This window comes from Charadrius vociferus, unplaced genomic scaffold (assembly GCF_000708025.1).
Source record: "Charadrius vociferus isolate BGI_N301 unplaced genomic scaffold, ASM70802v2 scaffold282, whole genome shotgun sequence".
NCBI lineage: Eukaryota > Metazoa > Chordata > Aves > Charadriiformes > Charadriidae > Charadrius > Charadrius vociferus.
Genome location: NW_009647731.1, coordinates 8,237,576 through 8,256,651, shown reverse-complemented (window position 1 = coordinate 8,256,651; position 19,076 = coordinate 8,237,576). Strand labels below are relative to the sequence as shown.

The following is a 19,076-nucleotide window of genomic DNA, read 5'->3' as shown; positions in this document are numbered from 1 at the left end:
ATAGGAAAGATGCACAGAACACTTAGGAGGAAGCAACTGTTCCAATGCAGGTGTTCACGCAGTTACTGCGATCAGGATGGTGCCCGGCTTGTCTGCAGCATCCTATCTGTTGAATGAGGAAATTTCTCACCTAATGCTCTTTATTTAAAATTGCTTTTGAAACGGGCCCCTGGTCAGTCCTTGTTCAGCTCGTGGCCTAAGCAAGTGCTAGTTCTAAGTATGCTACCTTGTCAGGGAAGCATTTGAACCCCCATTGGAGGAGGCCAAATTTCCTATCCTTACTTAAGACTCCACGTATAGCCATGCTTTTCTGAAGCATAACCTGGATATGTGCTTCAGAAGGAATTTATCAGCCTAAAGATCGTACCTGGAATTTAAAGTCACTCAGTTGATTTTTTTTTTTCCTTTTTAAACTTAAATGTTAAAGATTGTAATTTTAATTTGAATCCATCATTATGAGAACAAAGAGCCGCATCCACTTTGGAAATCATATTCTGTATTTCTGCCATAAATTCTACTGTATTCAGAACAATTGCTAAGAATTTTTGTAACTGAAAGAAATGTAATACTTTTTTTATTCTGTTTCTGCCCTTCCACAGTTAATTGCATTTGACAACATTTCAAGTGCAGAGAAGTAATTTCCACATTTTAGATCTGACACAAAAACAGTGGAGGAAGAATCCATTCTGCCACTGCCCAGTTTTGACCATTTTTATGGGGAAAACCCACACCATCAGCAAGACACAGATTAAGTCTGGAAACTAAAACTGTTAATTTCTTTCATCTCTTGTTAGTTCATTCTCAAATGCAACCTCAAATAGACCATCACAGGAACGTGATAAACTTTTCTCTGCTCTATCATTTTATATGAAGAATCCTGTATGAAGGAGAGGGACATTTTAATTTCAAAAGTAACTCAGGTTGGAGGTAACTGGTTTAATGAGAATCCTGTGCATCCAGGACATTGTTCTTGCTATAACAATGTTGCCAAAAATAGGACTTCCTAGCAGTTGTGTGGTTTAGTCCTGTTTGGTTTTTACTTACTTAGTAGCATTTTTGCTTAAACAATCAGGGTTGGTTTTTAGAGCAGATGTGAGAAACCAAGAACTCACTGTAGTTTGTTTTATTGCTCTTGCACAGTTGATGAACTTCAAAAACGAATACAGCAGTCTGAAAATCCTGCACCACCTCCTCCACCGCCACCCCCTCCTCCTCTTCCTCCTCCCCCTCCTCCTAACCCTATACGGTAAGTGCTTAAATCGGGGGTCGCAGCAGTAATGCTTTGCTGAAGCAGAACACATTACATGAGCTTGCAGCCAAGCAGGAAGAGTGTCTTTAAAGAAAAAAAGACTTTCTCCATCTGTCTTGGGCTCCTTACCAGCAGGACACGCTCTATGCCCCACCTGCCAACAGACTAACACCCTGACAAATTTTGTACAGGGTCTGCCTTGCCGAGCCTAACAAATTGTCTAGACCGTGACTTTGGAGGAGGAGGGATACCTGTCTCCTCTAAATTTAGGAGACTATTTTTTTCTATTCACCTGATAGCTGTAATTATAGACTTGTGAAGTTCTTGTCTGAATCTACTGCTAAGAAAACCCCTTTGAACCAAAGGGTACGTTGGATTATTGTGTGTCCCTTCCTGTCGGATACTGGTGATGAAAATGCAGACTCTGTTGAGTTCCCACAATTGCTTTCATAAGTTAAAAAGAAAAAAAAAAAAAAACAACACAGAAAATCACCACCCCATCATCAAGCAGTTTTGGGAAAAATCATCGAGATTAAGCCTGACTTTTGCAAAGAACTGTAAAAGAGGCTGACCAATATATGATGTATCAGGCATTAGACCCAAATTAACTAATGAAGCCCTAAAGTGTGCTTAGTTAATTTTAGGAACTTGGCTAATCTTCGTGTTGTCTGCTTGGCTTTAAAAATAAATGGACTTTGATGACACTTTCAAACCTTCTGTGATACAAATTACATACAGGAGTATTGTTAACTGCTGTGTTAAATGTATGAATAGAGATGATTAGTAGGGACTGCTCATTCCTTTGTGCATCTTGTTTTGTTTTTAGAAATCTAAACTAAACATGTTCTGAACAATTGTGTTTGGTCTTTTGCTATTTCCACAATTGCTTTCATAAGTTAAAAAGATGTCCGTTATGTCCGTTATGTCCGTTAACTTACTTGGCTTGCTTGCTTCTTTTTCACTAATGTGTAGCATGAATTAACTATGTCGGGTTGTTGTGGGTTTTCTTGTTTGTTCGTTTTATTTTGTTTAAGTTTGTACCCTTTATTATTTGGAATAGATAACACTCTTCATGTTAAGCCCTGTAATAGCTAAATCAGAGTATTTCCTTCAGGCACTGGGAAGTTTACGTGTGTAGAGGTGGTTTCAGAGCCTAGGCACTGGGTGCTGGTTTTTTCTGGGACAGAGTTTTGACGGTTATGTCAGGGAGGTCACTCCACTCCGTAAGGAGTGATGTTCAGTAGGGAGTGATAGGCCCCACGGACACATCAGGTGCACATAAGAGCTTATACTTGGGTTTTAAGATGAATCATTTCCTTGCCTGGACTTTTACGTTTTGACTATGGTGAAGGGATAATTATTTGACAGTGTAAGGAGATTACAAACTTGGAGTTGGTGAGGAGATACTGATCACCATATTTAAGTGTCCTCTGGAGAATAATACTTCACTTCAATATCTACAGCTTTTCCTTCCTTTTATTATGCTGGAGCAGCTTCAATTTGTCATGTGTCACAATGAGACACTGTCTTTTAATATTCAAATGTTGGAGTGTTTTGATTTGTGCCTAATGTCTGTTAAAAAGAAATAAATTTCTCTGGTGCATTTTGATGGGAGGCGTTGTGGGGGGTAATTCAGTGCATACATCTGCATTCAAGAACCGTTAAATGAGTCTTTTGTAAGTAGCTGTATAATCAGGTATAAGCAAGCTGTTTGTGTGTCATGTTCAAGTTCATTTTACCAGTGTGCAGTACAGGACAGAACGACAATCTACAGTTTCATTTTCTCCAAAGGTCTCTCATGTCAATGATTCGCAAGAGATCTCACTCCAACACCAACGTGAGCAAGAAGGAGAAACCTCCTCAGCAGGAGTCAGGTATGGCTCATCCTTTCTCAAGTCATGCGGATTATTCACTAGGTACTGCAGGTAAAGCTAGTGAAAACGAACTGTGGGAACAGGTCATGATGCAAATGCTTGTAACAGGCAACATTAACAACTGCTATCCGTATCCCAGCATATTCACCCACCTTGCAGTCCAGAAATGTGATTGCAGCCCAGTCACATGTGCGCTGAGATAGGAAGAGGTATCTTTGGCATTGTAGCTTTGGTACGGCAAGCTTCCTTGAGATCCCAAGCAAATTTGCGTGGCCCTTGTAGCCGCCTGTGCTCCCACAACTGAGCTGGTGATCAGCATCCTATTTATTTTTTGTCAAATTGATTTTTAGTATGAACAATCTCTGAGGCTGGAGATCAAAAACCTTAAGGGAAGACCTAGCACTTGCTGTAACTGCAGGGAAGTTCTTATCTTTCTACTTCTGGCTCTCACGCTTATCAGATATGTCACTGAGCTGATTTCATGCACTGATGTGGAAGAAAAATTTGTCTGTCTTTCTTTTTCCTGTTGGGGAGAGGGTAGTCGTGTTTATTACGGGCTAACAGAAGGACCTGCCAAGGTAAGGTCTTAGCTGGGTATGGTGGTGTGCTGGGTGAGATGGATGGGGAGAACAGGATAGTTTAATTTAGGCCCTGTGCTGTTGCACTGACTTCTTGCAGCTTGTCGAGTCGCACACTGGAGGTTTGTAACTGCCTGTAGTAGTTGCCCTATGGCAGCACTGGGAGGCTCAACCTATGCCTCTACACTGGAGACAATGGAGCGTGTAGCTGCAGCTAGGGTATGGCTAGGGCTTTGCACTTCCACAGGTTACCTGGAAGAGGCAGAAGAACAATCCCAACGATCATTAAGCAGAGAGCAGGTTATATGCAGGATAATACAGGGAAGTTTCCAGTTTCCAAATGGCTTCTTGTTTGTGATTTCTTCCGTCCAGAGCCTCTCCACAGAGCTAGTTTGTTAAATGCTTCAGTTTTCATCCCTCAATTCATATCTTATGAAATTACCGCTCAGAGTTGACTGGAATGCTAATCCTTTAATAATACTGAAAACCTAAAACAAAACAGAATCTTGTGCTAAGGTGGCTCTGCATGCAAAGTAACAGCTGAAATTGCATTTTATTGTCGTTAATGGAAGCTGGAAACTTAGTAGGTTGAGAACAGGATTTAAGTACAGATTTACAAATGATCACGAGTGCCTGAAGAGTCAGAGCTAGTTAGACAAGCATTGCCAGTTAAATAACCAAGGTTTTTCTCGCTGTTTCTCTCTTCTTTCTGAAACAGCAGGAGTTTGTTTGTAATGAATTGCTTAACTCATTTGCTGCCACTTAAACAAAGAAGGAGGCTGCAGAAGGGAACCTGGCTGAAATTATAGGTGTAGGATATAACTGTTAAAGAAAAAATCACTGTTAGCAGACTGTAATGGCATGTAAGCATGGCTGGATTGTTAGATGGGACCGACAGGCAGAAAGTGGGGGAAAGGAAGTATTACCCTTCCCGTTTTTCAAGTGAGGGACTGAGGAATGGGGTGACTTGGGCAGGTCCCTGGGGGAATCTTTGGGAACTGGTTACCAGTCTGAGAGAAATAAGGTTGTTGGTCTGGGTAAAATAATTAGAGAAGTGACATTGTACCGTGATCTCTGATGAAGAGTCAGTCTTATCTTTCAGTAAAAGTTCAATTGTGTTGCCTTCATTTATCGAGTTTCCTTACCTTGAAGAATCCTAGATGTTTTGATTACAGCTTTTTCTTGAGACTTACAAACAGTGATTGCAGGAAATACTATGAAATTCACTATAAGTTCTCTGCACCCCGTTCTTTCATTACTTATTAGCAAACTTTAACAGTTCTGACCTTTCTTCAATCACATATAAACTGATTTTTCTCTTAATAGTTGAGCTGTTCTTAAAATAAAAAAAGGGGAAAGTTCTTTCTTCATCGAGTTATTATATCTAACTTGAGGCTTGTTTTGACCCTTGTTAAGGACTTAGAATGAATGGTTTATATCCCATACCACCAATTAAGCTTTTATATTTGAAACAGCCTGTTTGTGAAATTAAAGCCTGACATTAAATCAGCTTACAATACAGAAACTGCATTTCTATGAATCATCAATAGTACCCTGACAAGTGAGAGAGCGAAAGTCTATTTAAAATTCCTATTATATAAGGTACAACGTTGCAGCTTTGAATAGCATCAACCTTATTTCTCCATGTATTTGCTTTAAGTACTCTTTTTTCCCCCCTTTTTGGTATGGCATGTTAAGTGTCTTTTGTTCCATTATCCAGAACACTGATAAGTTAGCAGGTATTGTTTAGGTTCATCACACAGCTTCCCATTTCATCTGAATATTTTGCAGTCCTGATACTGAATCTCTTGAAAAGGCAACCGGTTCCTTTCGTGGTATTGAAGTTTTGCGCTTTAACTTGATGCAGTGCTCTTTAAATGTGTGTTTTTAGATGAGATGTTGGTATATCGTTCCAGCAAGGTTCCTAAACCCATCTGAAATGCGAGACGTGTTTAGTAGTCCTGTGATGGGTTGCATATAGGCCTCGCCATGGGGCATTATCAACTGGTCCTGTGTCAATGAAGCTGTGGAAATTTCTGCTGAGCCACAGTGAAGACATACAGCGGAAGTGGGGCCGTATTCTTCAGTCCTTGGTGCTTCACCAATAGCACTGAGGTTTTGCAATTCCTAAACAGTTATAGGAGCTTTGCGCTTTTCAGGGTCTGGACCCTGCTACTGTCCAAACTTTTGCAGACACTGCGGATTGGCATTTGCAAAGTCCACAGCTGGATCCTCAGTGTGTGTAGATTGGCATTTTATCCTTGAAGAGCTTGTGGCAGTTTAGCTGATAGCAAAGATCACTACTAATTCCATATCCAGAAACTAGAATTCCTGTTAATTAGTGCTGAGGTGGCTGGTTTCTGCTACCACGTAGATGTATGCAATGTAAGGTAAATTGCTTCTGTGGTGGGGAAAATTAAGGGTCAGATAGCAGTCCTGTAAGAAGACCCTGTGAACAGCCCACTTATGGGGAGAAAAATAAGCCTATATATTTATTCTTATCATTTACATTTTTAATAAAACAGAAAAGGCATGGGTTTGGATAGTATGCGAGCAATATGCATCACAGATACAGGCGGGAAGACTTACTGCAGGGAGTATAACAGTACCTTGTATATGTAAATCCTATTTCATCATTAAAACTAATTTGTGATTATGGTAACTGGCTATATATTGCAAGCAAGCTGTTTAGGAGGCTGTTCGACGTGTTTTTTTCTTTGTAATTCATATCTGGAATGTGATACGCTCTTTGATTTTTGGAACAGGTGAGGAAGTTACAGATCTGAAGAGACAAGCTGTTGAAGAAATGATGGACAGAATTAAGAAGGGAGTTCATCTGAGACCAGTCAACCAGTCAAGCAGACCTAAAACAAAGGTTTGGAATAAATAACAGAGCAATAATATTAGCTAAGTACAGTAATTTACTCTGAAAATGGACCAGGCTGTCTGTAAAACATTCCGAAGAATACATTTGCCTCACCTCATTTGCTTTGCTTGATTCTGAATAAAATTAATTAGAGCAGGATATATATGAAGAACAGAAAAAGAAGTGAAGCCAACAGTAGGTAAATAGAAGCCCAGTTTCTTCGACACAGAAAGGAACTGAAAGCAAGTGTCTTGTAAACAAACAGCTACTGAGAAACTAAAAGGGCAGAAGGGAATAACCGAATTGGGTAAAGGGGTGATGAAGAAATATGCTGTTTAGCAGTATTTCTTCCTTCTATGCAACACTTAGCACTAATGCATGAATGTGGCTACTATAAAATACTGCTTACCATCTTCACAAAAGCATAAACTTTCTTTATGTATAGGCTGTGGTTCACGGTGTTATGAGCTAAGGATCCTCCCTTCATTTATATAAGAAAGTAGATGGAGTGTTAGCCATGCGCCCATGAGAGGAGAGAGCAGAGGAACATAATACGACTGCACGCCCGTGCAGTAGACCCTCGCGCGACGCCTGTCTTCAAGTACAAAGTCTGTCATGGTCCATTTCACTCGTTTTTTAACTTGTGTGTGTTGTGTTTGTTTACAGCCAGAAACACCAAAGCCCTCTGAAAGTGCAATGAAGGAATTAAAAGGGATTCTGGTAAGAAAAATTGTCGTTGATATTTCAGTTTTTGCTTCTAATTGAGCTGAGAGAGCCTTCTGTGCAAAATAGCCGAGTATTTGAAAGCTTTGCGTTAGTGTTTTGGTTTGAAGCTGAAGAGTAATTTTGGAGTGAATCCCCCGATTCCACTTTTGGTTTTGGTCTGACTGAAAGATTGGTTTTGGTCTTGCTAACAGAATTTATTTTGGAGAAAACTAGCCTTGTAACTCTGCTCAGGATTTGTATGTTCCTGCCACTAGAGGGGATGTTACTGTCTGCACCTGCCATAGATCCTTGGGAAACTTTCCAAGTGCTCACAGTGGGGACGCTTAGGGAGGGAGAGGCAGCTGAATAAATCTAGTCCAAAGTAAAGCCCCTGAAGTAAGTGCACATATAGTAGATGTAGGGTTCTCCTCATCAACTGCTCTCTCCTGAGGTGCCACATCTCTTGTTAGCGTAGTGTAAATAGAGCAAGAGTTCTCTAGTCTGTCTGCATTTATGTGTAGAAAAAATTGATTCTGAATAGCTGTCCACATACCCATTTATCAGTAAATAAAACCATTAGGCGTGTATTTGGTCCTGCTCAGAGCAATGTGCTATGTTTGCTCCTGTTCCGTCTGTTACACATACATTGCATCGCTGGCTCCTTCTTTTGCGCAAGTGCTAAAATTGTATCAAAGAGTCAGAAGGAGCTGTAGTTTTTGCTCCCTGACTTCTGTGACCCTGAAGCTTTTAAAGCTGAAGTGCAAATTTGGCACATCAGGTGAAATTTTGCCTTTGTAAGGTGAAATATGGTGAAATTCTGCCCGTATTGAAGCAAAATGCTTCACATCCACTCCACAGCAGGTAAGGCTGTTTTTCTAATCATCCATGATAGCACCTAAACAGCCCTTATAAAAATAACTTCAGTATTGTCTTGGGTGATGCAAGACAGCATAGCAAAGAGTGTAGTTGCTGCGAAGGTAATAGACTGTGCTGTGATTTAAAATCACGAGTGTGGCAGCAATGACATAATTAAACTTACTGTTCTCCAGTTGTACGAAAGCAGGGGAAGAAGGGAAGAATTGATTTAGAGAGCCACCAGACCTTGATGCTGAGCTCTAATTAGAGGGACACATAATTAAATGTGGACGTAAATAGAAAAAGAATAAAATGCAAAACAGAGATTATGTTTTAAATAGAGCCTTGTAAATATAGGAATAGTTTGTTATGGTGTGCTGTTCGGACTGGTGAGGGTTGGACTCAACAATGCTGCGGAAGGTCCTTTCATTTTCTAGTAGCCGTCATTTTATTTCGTTGACACTGTATCACTGACATCAGGGGAGGCTTGACTGCATACTTCAGAGGGAGCAGAAGGAAACCTACAGTCACTGTACTTCTGTATCTAGCTTGTTGCTTTTGAGCCCTTCAGGATATTTGCAGTATCAGACAAACTATATAAAATCCAATTCCAGTCTATTCTTGAGACCAATCATTATGCACAGTCAGACAACAAACATGGGGGTGGGATGTGATGGAGTAAACATTTGTTGTTACTATGTTAATTATGCATTTCATGTAGACCTCCGTATAATTGTTACAAACAAAGCCTATTTATGTTCTGTAAATTGCAGAGTTTGAGTGATTCCGTTGCGCAAGTTGCTTTGGTATGTGTGTGTTCGCGCAGATCTGGAGCATACTACCCATTAATAACATACCTGCTCACTCATTTCAAATAATTGCCAAAGAAAATATTTTAACTTTTGGGCGGGGGTGAGGAATTAGTAGCTGAAAGTGGTACGGCTTTTGCAACGTGCGATGCCATTTCTTTTTGTCATTTGCTATTTCTGCTCAAAAGTTACGTGCTTGTCAACAAAAGATGTTAAGAATTTATGTTATTTACGCTCTGGATGGATGCTATGTGACACGTTTTGGATGCTAAATAAATGGGATTCCTGGGAATTCCTAAAGATGGCAAGACTCCGAGGAAGAATGAAATAGCACACGGGTCCCAAAATTTCAGTTGCATTATGAACATTCTGGGAAAACTTTACAGTCAAGTGGGTGCTGATCTAGTAATGGACTCTTATCAGTTGGGAAATGCATGCACTATGCACTCTGTGCATGTGAAAACGTGGGCAGTTTGAGGAGGTTTCAGGCTTCGACCAAAGCCTTTTTTTTCCTTAAGAAAAGTGCTGCTGGATTTGCAGCTTAGCTGATACAAAATACTAACCTTGGCATAAGGCAGTAATAGCATGGATTTCTATTTTGTATGATAAAAAAAACCCACAAAAACTTGAGGTCTATTCCTGCGCGTAAGAGAAACCATGAAGTATGTGGACATAGGCTCAGGTATATGCCAGAAGAGCTAGATTGTAGGATATAATAACTTGCAGGTGTTGCAGGTAGTACATACTGACTTCCGCAGGTACGTGTCCACACCAGGATGCAGCAACACAGGACCATGCTACAATATAAAATATGCTGGAGCGGGAAAATACGGATCTTCGGCTTTTTGCTAATAGAGGTTAATTGTGGGCGTGATAACGCTCTAGCAGGTTTTTAAGATCCTTTAAATATTAAGATGGAGGAAGTTGGCAGTTCCCTGCAAACATCAGAGTTTGTTCATTAGTGGTCCGGAGCATGTTTCTTAAGCCTGATATCAGCCCTTTAAGGTGTAGGTAAGTAGGGTTAATCCCTGCATGGGGAAATGAAGTAAGGGGAGGAGTGGTGAGCTGAGCCCCAGATGCTCTCTGTGGTACTGAAGAGCGAGCTTTGCGCGCTGGTCTAGAACTGCAGTTGCTTTTCTGCAATTTAAAAGGTTCTCACGTTGTGCTTATGGGATGTTCGGCAAGGCATAATATACCCTCAGAGAGCTTTTCATGCCTGTTTCTTGCTGTAGGAAACATTGAACAAATCCACTAGTTCCCGAAGCTTGAAGTCCCTTGAAACAGACAGCAGTGAAACAGAGCTGGAACGAGTTCTGCGACGCCGGAAAGTAACCACTGACCAGGACAGTGGCAGTAAGTGGCCAGACCTTTTGTAGTCCTCTTCCTCTCCCTGCATTAAATGACTCTTGAAGCTCTACTTTCTCTTCCAGACCATTGCCATTTCAGCCATTATGGAGAACTCTGCTTACTTCTACGGTGGCTCACTTCCCCGTCGCACTTATCGCTTTTCATCCCCATTTTCTCCAAGAGATGCTTCTGTCAGGATTTTCTGCGCACACAGCCGTATATACACAGGTTCCTCTGTCCTGCCTGGAGCTCAGACATTGTAATTGGAGTTAATAGTCTGAGCCTAGTGTGAAAATACTTGTGAAAGTAATGGTAATCAGAGAAATGAGAGTTTAGGACTAACGTTTTGAATTAACCTCTTCTGCAGAGCAAGGGTCTGCATTTTTTAAGCTATGCCTTATTGTCGTGATCTGTAAGAAACTGTTGATGATGTTCTTGGTTAGAAACACGGTCTGTGCAAGTGTAAGTCCATGCCATAGTCGATGCAGATGTGGCTGATTTTAATGTCGCTGTATGGTTTTAGCTTGGACTTTGTAGATAGTCAGTTCACTGACTACTTACTAGTATGAGAACAGGCTTTTTTGTCGTTGGGCTGGCTCTCGCTCCAGCTGCGCGTCAGGCTGGGAGAGCACTGGCAAGTTGGGATTTGGGAGCGCTGGGTGGGTGGCAGGACTTGCCAGGACTGCCTTGGAAGGCAAGGGGATTGAGAGCACAACTGTGTCAAAATAGTAAGCCTTGCTTGCGGTGCAAGAAAGGGTTAATCTTGGCGGGGAGAGCAGAAGCTGCAAATACGGTATTTTGATATTGTCCGTGCACTGGAGGCTGCGCGTTAAAATTCCATTTTGATTTCTGCAGTTCTGCTGTGCTTATGCGTCATTTCTAGACCAGTTAATCCAGATAACAGAAGCATTAAACTTTCTTTGGGTTTTAGGTCCCACTGGAATCTTGGCCACATCAGAATCAAAATCTCTGCCTGTGCTAGGTTTGGGAGCCAGTGCCGCACAAACAGCGTTGGACAAGAAAGACCTGGAGGCAGAATTCAGTTCCAAAGTACCCGACTCAGGTCCCATCTCTAACCAGCTTAAGAGTGTCACGGGCTCCAAGCCTACATCACAGTAAGTAGAATATGGATTTCTAGATGCATTTTAGTACCAGATCTGTTTAGCTGGTGTGTTTTGAAAGTGATTTAATATCAATTTTGATTAACAGGGTAAATGTACAGTCTGCAGCTGTTTACCACTGACTCCTCAAATAATTGGCAGTCTGACATGGGGGTAGAAATGAAACTGAATTCTCTGTAATAAAGTTCTTTTCCTGGAAAATCTGTGAACATTCTTCAAAAAAGTTCATCTTCTCTGCCAAAAAAAGAGAACTCAAAAGTTTTCGAGGAATAGCAAGGTTGAGGTTTTCTTCCATATCCTGAAGAGAAGAGGGATGATAGTTACATAGTTAACTTGATTTAAAAAAAAAGGTGGTTCTAGCACAATATTTTAAAAAACAGAACCACGTAAGTCATATTGGTCTCTATGCAGGTGTTCAGGGCAGTTTCTGTTGGACCAGAACTGGTCCTGAGTATTACTTGTACAGGTCTGTTGGTAAAAATTCTGAATTCCCTTGAAATCGCAAGATTAAGATTTCTCAAAAAAATACCAAAACCCACAAACATTTAGTGCTGCATTTGCACAGATGGACAGAAGAATCTTTTGTGACAACGGATTGAAGACCCAAGGTGCCAGTTGAGCATCAAAGAGTTAAACCTGCTTCAGAAATACTTACTTCGGACAGATCCTGTGGCGGATCGGTTTGTTTTACAACAATACCGAGTTCCTTTTGAAATGAGGCTGTGCACTTGCTTCAGTTCCCTTGCCGGGTTGTTTGTCAGTTTGTCACTTCAAGAAAAGGAAATAGATGAGACAAATCAGATCGGCAGAATATTGTAATCATGGCTAATTAAACCTCTGATTTCCTGCTCTATCAGTTAAAAAATACCACCAGTACCAATTCTAGCAAGTCTCCATTGCTTGGTTCAAAGGAGTAAGTCATGACAAATGAGCTGGAAATTCATTTCACATCTGATTTTCTGAACTGATACTGATTTCACTATCCTGCAGGCACTTTTATCATTTATTTTTGAATGGATAAAGAGCCCGATTTCCTTTTGTGCCCTACAGTTTTATTTAATTCACACCGAGTTTTAGAAGCAGAATGCCTTTTCCAATCATTTGTATTTTCCCCTTTTATTTCATGTAAGTATCCTTAGAAGAAAGGTGATCTTCATTTTAATTTAATCAGAAAGATGAAGATTTGTTCAACAGTTAATTTGACATGAATAATGCCATTGCATTTTCTTGAACTGCTACCCTGACACAAAGGTGAGGTTGTTCCTGAAAAACAGTGTGTTTGTAGTTTGTGGATTTCTATAATTTTGAACTGCTAACCGTAATCAGAAAATACAGCAACTCCTACCACCTTTTGTTTACCTTTATTCCACCAAACTAAGTGGAAATTGCATTTACAAGAAAGGAAATGAAATAATTGCAGGCCCCAAGGTCTTGCAGAATGCGTGGTGAATTGACAGTGAAAAGGATCTTGTGTTGACAGTCACAGTTGTTATGTGTTATAAAAGCATATGTGAAGCTCAATTTATTTCTCAGCTTGCCTATTCAGTGACATCCTAAAAGACACATTTCACTTTAATTTATCTGTTTAAAGCATTAAAACAAATGCGGTGGGCCAGATTCCTTAGTGCTGCAGGGCTTCTTTGCACCGATTCTCTGGTGTAAACGTGCTTAATTGGAAAGGCTCATGGTTTTCCAGCGACAGAGAAGGTGCTGGTGCTCTCATATGCTTCTGCCGCGGCAGTGGTGGGGAGGAGCAGAAATAACCCAGATGCTTCATACCATGTCGAAGTGCAGTTCCTCCTCTTTTTTTCTCCTGGGCGCTGTTTGTGGCAAAGGTTAGCAGGAGCAGACTCCAGGCTGTGTAAGCGCTGTTTTGAAACAGGGCTCATTTGAAGCACACGTGAGAAGGGAGTTCATTTCTCTAACATGTCTGACAGCTTGGCTCTAATTAGGCAATTTCCTGGGCTTCCCTGGGTATATCTATGTTAGCAGTTTCGTTTGGATCAGCAGAGCGCTTCTGAAGCAAATCTCCCAATTGTCCCCATTTGCGATGCTTCACTTTGTATCCTGAAGCGGTCTTTGTGCGTAAACTGGATCCCTGGCTTCATTGGGTGGGTGAAACTAAACCAGAAGACGTGACACAGCCTTTAACGGCTGGGCATGCCACACGGGAGCCAGTTCAGCGAATAACGTCCCCCCTCCTGCCTAAACGTGTCTTCTGAGGACATGGGTGTGAAGCACAGGCCGTTTCCCTCTACACGTCTCTCCTGTTGCACCACACCGTTGGCTAAAGTAGCCTGTGTTAACTAAACAAACAGTGTGCTGCTTTGACCACATACTCTAGGTAACAAAGGCGTACAAAAGCTGTACTGTGGCTCTTCTTATTCAGACCTGAGGTAAAAGGATGCAGCTGTCTCATCATTTGCAATTCCTTGAAATCTGACAAAGGTGTGACCTGCCTCAGGGGTTTGCAGCAGCCGAGCAAACCTTTTATACCACAGTAGAGGATTGCATGTTTCATAATTACCAGGTGTCTCTTGCGGTGCAGTGTTAATTCGTTTTTCTTCACCTAGATTTTAACGTACAGCTTCCTATAGAAAACCTTAGGAATAGTTGTGCGTGAGCTGCTTCTCTTTGCTGCGCCACCCATTTACTAAGGCTTGTAATTGGAAGGAGGAGGAAATACAGACATGTAAACGCCAACAGCCCTATTCATCATTCTTCAGTCACGCTGGGTAACAGCTGAGCACACCCATTCTTGCCGAGAAAGAAGGTCGCGCCTTTGAAGAAGACCCCGTCTTGAAAATGTATCTGTGAACAATACCTTGACAGAAGTCAGCTCATCGAGGAGAACCCTGGATGCTCCCAAATTAGTGACGATCTAGCCGAAATGCTAACAGGGTAGGGAATTTCAGTCTTTGGTTGAAGTAGGACTCATAACGTGGTTACTGCTGTGGTTGAGTGGTGCCAAAGCACTGGTGTCCAGCTGAACGGGTCAGTTGCCAAAGGAGGGACTGTGGAAAAGGGCTGTAACATCAGCAAATTCGGGTTGATTCTGAAATTTCCCTGTCACCAAACTAAGTGATGATAGCTTGGAGAAATTAATTCAGAAGAAAAGTGTGGGTTTCAAACCACTAGGTGAGGTGTTATTTCAGTGCAGGAGATTGTTAGAAGTAGGGTCTGAAGCCGTTAAGCGGATGATTTGGAATGTGAGAAGTTTCGCTGAGGTGGTGCTGAGGGGGAAGACGCCAATAATGTGTGTCCTAGAGCGAAATTGAGGCCTTACCTCAATATTGAGGTAACTTCCTCTGCAAATCTCTTCCCAGATGTTTAACCCGGTGTGAGTGTAATTCTGTGACAATTGCTTAGGAGAGAATAGGTGACAATTTAGTTCCCTCGGGAGGAAAGAGGGTTCCCGTGACTCCCTGTGGTGTGCAGACACAGAAGGGGAAGGTGTGTCTGGCTCTGCCCCTGCATTTGGGGGGGATTTGGGTTTTTTTTCCAGCACTTTGTAAACATTTTGTTTCTGGGCAGCAGAGTTCTCTGCTAACAGAGCGAACCACAGAGAGGGTTAGTCTTAATCTGATGATTTTATACAATTAAAGGATTTGTCCTCCTTCTCCTGGCTGTAATCTTAGTACCCCTGAATCATCCACCAGCTCTGCGGGAAGCAGCTCAGCCTCAGCTAGACAGAACTGCAAAGGTTTTCCTGTGCGGCTTGAACGTGGGTAATTTTGTTTGAACAACGAATGAAGAAAACAATGGGATGTTCGGGAAGTTGGAGGTCCCCTCAACTTTAGCTGTTTTAAGAGCTACTGTCACACATTTTCCTTAGGCTATACTTTTTATGCAGTCTCTCAGTGCAGGCAGAAGCTCTCCAGGATTCCACATTTAAATGAATTTGCCAATCTTTCTGAGCATTTTCAAGAAAGCACCTAAAAATGGGCACAATTTCCATACTAAAGATTGCCTGCAGTTCTGATCTGCTCGCTGCTGTGTTGACCACCTTTCTGCTCAGCTCAGCTTAGCAGAGGCATTCCCGAAACCGAGACAGTTTCTTGCACTGTCTTCACAGGTGTCTGGCGTTGTAGGTAGTCCCGGTGCGCTCTCAGAGGAGGGAACCAACAGACTAATTCATTAATGTCACTCTGTGTTCCCTGTAATTTCCTTTTGATGAATACTATAGAGCGATGGAATTTTTTGTTCATTGAAGACTTTCACGACTTAGAATTGGTGTATTTTTTACTATTGTTCAGTATTAGCCTTTGGTCCTGTGTGTTATATTCCCCTGCCTTGTTAAAAATTCTGATAAATCTGAAATAGTTAATAAGACCTGTGGCTTTTATTCTCAAGAAAAGTTTTTGACTGAGGATAAAATTGCTGTTACTTGGCAAACCCTCCTAGCGTGGCAGTTTGGAAAGGACATAGTGATTGGAGCATGAGCTTTGTTGCACGAGTGGTGTTTGTCCTCAGTTATTGGGATCTTGTAGGAAAACGGGAATGCTGGGGTGAGGGTGGGCGGTAGTTATGCAAATAGCAAGCAATAATTGACGTGCAGGTGTGGTTTTTAAGCATTATAAAGAAGCAACTGGTGGTGAGCAACTGTCAGATTAGCTTAATGCTTCAAATCTCATCTTTTGGGGAGTAAGGAGTAGCACCAGTTGAGTATTACTTTGGTTTTGAAAGCAGTTTTGCTTTGAAGAGAGATGACAGCTATTTCAGTGTCCGAGATTAGGGAGCTCGCTGAAAGACGAAGTATACTGATTTGATGCCATGTTAGTGTCAGCTCTTGTAGCAGGAATTATTCTGTTCCTACCAGCTCAGATTCCGGGCAGAGTATCCACATGGAGTCTCCCATGTTTATACTGCATACTTGCAAAACCAGTCTTTGGAATAGACTTTTGCCAATCTTTTCTAAATATACTGAAAAAACGTGGATTTTCCTACAGTGTTTTCCTTGAATGCTTTCCTTTCGCTTTTACGTATTGTTAGGAAATTGGATGGGACTTCATCCAGTAAAATTTTCCATGATATTTACATAAAATTCTGGTTTCTAATGGAAACATATTACAATGGTTTCATGAATAGAGCACCAAGCAAGGTTAAATAATACCAAGGTTATAATATTAACCAGAGGAAACAAAGAAAATCCAAGGCTCGGTTGAGAATCTGATCCTTAGTTTATCCTTTTGTACTCCTACTGTAAATTATTTACAAAGGGCAAAGCAGTACTAGTTCGCAGATGGCCCGTCAGGCGTAACCCTTTATTTTTGCATCTTCTGTAGCTTCTGTAACTATATAAATGGAATATATTGCTTTTGAGACTCTTAGGTCACAAGGAGTCCTCAGTACTGCATGGGACTTTGCATATCTCATACGATTACTCTAAAATGCATTTATCATCTAAATCTGGATTTCACAGTACAGATTTTATGTGTTTAGTCATAAAAATACATGCAGACTTAGGAACAATTATGTATGAATGAGTACACTAGAACTAGGTTCTCAGGTTCTGGCTTAAATACGTAGTTGGACAAATAGCAAGAATACTGATAATGACATTAACAATCTTAATGAAGGAAGAGCTTTGCATAGACCTAAATGCAAATACCTTGGCTGGAGAAATTTGTAACTGTTTGAAACTGTGGCTAACTATATCTGTACTATTTGCTTTTCCCAGCTTTATTTGTAGCAGCAAAACCTGTTTTTTGAAAGGGAGCACGAAAATTGTGTTCATTCTTGCACCGAAACTTTATTCCGCCTGCATTCCGCTCTTGACAAACTATTGAAAATGAGCTATGAATACCCGATAAATAGGGTTAATAATTCTTTGCAATACCTCAGCTGTAACAGCAGCACTGTCAGGCTGGTGCTGCAACAGTGTAAAGGATTTGAAGGAGCAAATGCTAGTACAACCGAGTCTGAATAGTAATTCTTATTTTTATGCTTGAAACGCTGATTTAATCACTGGTTTTCTCCATTAAACTACTTTATATCGACATCTTTCATTTTTCTGTCCTTTGAAGGTGGTAAATATGATTGCCGTTTTATCCATTTTTGTTATAAATGAAACAGACTTCAGAGCGTTTGGCTGTGCATCAGTTGTTGGAATGCTGCCATACACTAATGCAGACTCCCCACTGTGAGCCCGGTGAAGAATTATACTTTGATTCACCAGATTGTATTAAATAGTCCAGCTGTTGGGATTTGAAAGATAGTTACCTCCAAAGTGAAATAAAAATGAACTTGGCATTTATGGCTTTGACCATTTTTGTAGTGTTGGGCAATCAGCTTTTCAGAGGTAGCACTTTTTAAAATAACCGTCTTCTGGTTATGCTGCTTTAAAAAGTTTAATTTGCTGTAACATTCAAAATACCCCACCTTGTATTTTCTGGAATGATTGGCAACTTTTGCATAAAATAAGCATTATTTTCCTTATGAAATCACTAGCTACTGATGATAATCAAATGAGTCTGAAACTGTATCTATTAGCGCCAATTTCTGCATTAATTAACTTATTCCGAAGTTCTAATGTTGGAGACAATTCTTGTAATTAAAGCTTGAACATGGAATTTCATTCGCTATACCCAGTGCTTCTGTAGGGAGCTGAGTAAATTCTTTCTGAAATGGAAAGTGCAGCAACTGTTGTTCTTTCTGTGATTATTTATTTGTTTTTAACCTGTATATTTACTCTCTCCCGGTCAGGTGGGAGCCAGTACATTCCCCTCCCCGTGCTCTAATTGTCGAGTGGGGTGACCTCTTTTTCTTTGTCATTTTCTCTAGGACAAAGACTGTCACAATAAAGGGCAGTTCATAGCAGATGGATCCGGTAGCTGAATTTCTTTCTCTGGCCTCCAGTTGATTCTGCTTTTTCCTTGTAAGAGTGTTACCTTAGCAGTATGGAAGGCTGTTCCTTATGAGTAAGCATGAAAAATTTGGAGAAAAAAAAAAAAGGGGGGAAAAAAAACCCCACCAACAACAGCAAAAAGGCTCTGGACTGGCAAATGGAGCTGCATTCAGCAGCTCTCCAGTTAGGCTTCCCAGGAGAGTGGAGCCACACACCCGCTGGTGCACGTGGGACCATCCTGCACTAAGGGTTTCTGCACCTGCCCCGTTTGGTGGGTGTAGCGGTACCGCTGTGGACATCTGTACAGTGTTCTTTACTTCTTTACAGTTGGGGTGACAGAGCAGTGGCACAGGCTGCCCAGGGAGGGGGTGGAGTCCTCTTCTCTGGAGATTTTCAAGACCCGCCTGGATGCAGTCCTGAGGAATGTGCTCTGGGCAATCCTGCTTTAGCAGGGGAGTTGGACTAGATGATCTCTAGAGGTCCCTTCCAACTCTGAAAATTCTGTGATTCTGTGTTCATACCGTTGTGTACGGCCCTGCCCGAAGCCGGGCCGAGCGTGCCTGTGTGACTGCCCTCTGTAAGCGCGCCTGGTTACAGCCCCGCGGGCGCCCGGGGCCAAGCGGCGGTGGAAAGCAGGTGGAGGAGGTAGGAGCCCGCGGGTGTCAGCCGCCCTGCTGCCCCTGCGGCAGCGTGAAGACACGGGCATAGGAAATGCCCCCATCTGCGACGTGTTCAGGTTGTGCTTTCCCGGGTTTTGCCTTGTCCTCTGCTGGTTCATTCCAGCTAATCTAAGGATTTGCCTGCACGTTTTCAACGCTAGTACAA

At 41.6% G+C, this 19,076-nt stretch overlaps 1 protein-coding gene across 1 annotated transcript in view; it reads left to right on the top strand.

Moving 5' to 3' along the window:
* The window catches only part of KIAA1598 (KIAA1598 ortholog), a 54,629-nt gene that overhangs the window by 34,245 nt on the left and 1,308 nt on the right, over nt 1-19,076 (top strand). The window contains exons 10-15 of the mRNA XM_009881578.1: nt 1,141-1,246; nt 3,041-3,123; nt 6,467-6,576; nt 7,234-7,287; nt 10,169-10,289; nt 11,215-11,398. Of these exons, the coding sequence (XP_009879880.1) occupies nt 1,141-1,246; nt 3,041-3,123; nt 6,467-6,576; nt 7,234-7,287; nt 10,169-10,289; nt 11,215-11,398 (658 nt within the window). The remainder of the gene's footprint in view (nt 1-1,140; nt 1,247-3,040; nt 3,124-6,466; nt 6,577-7,233; nt 7,288-10,168; nt 10,290-11,214; nt 11,399-19,076) is intronic.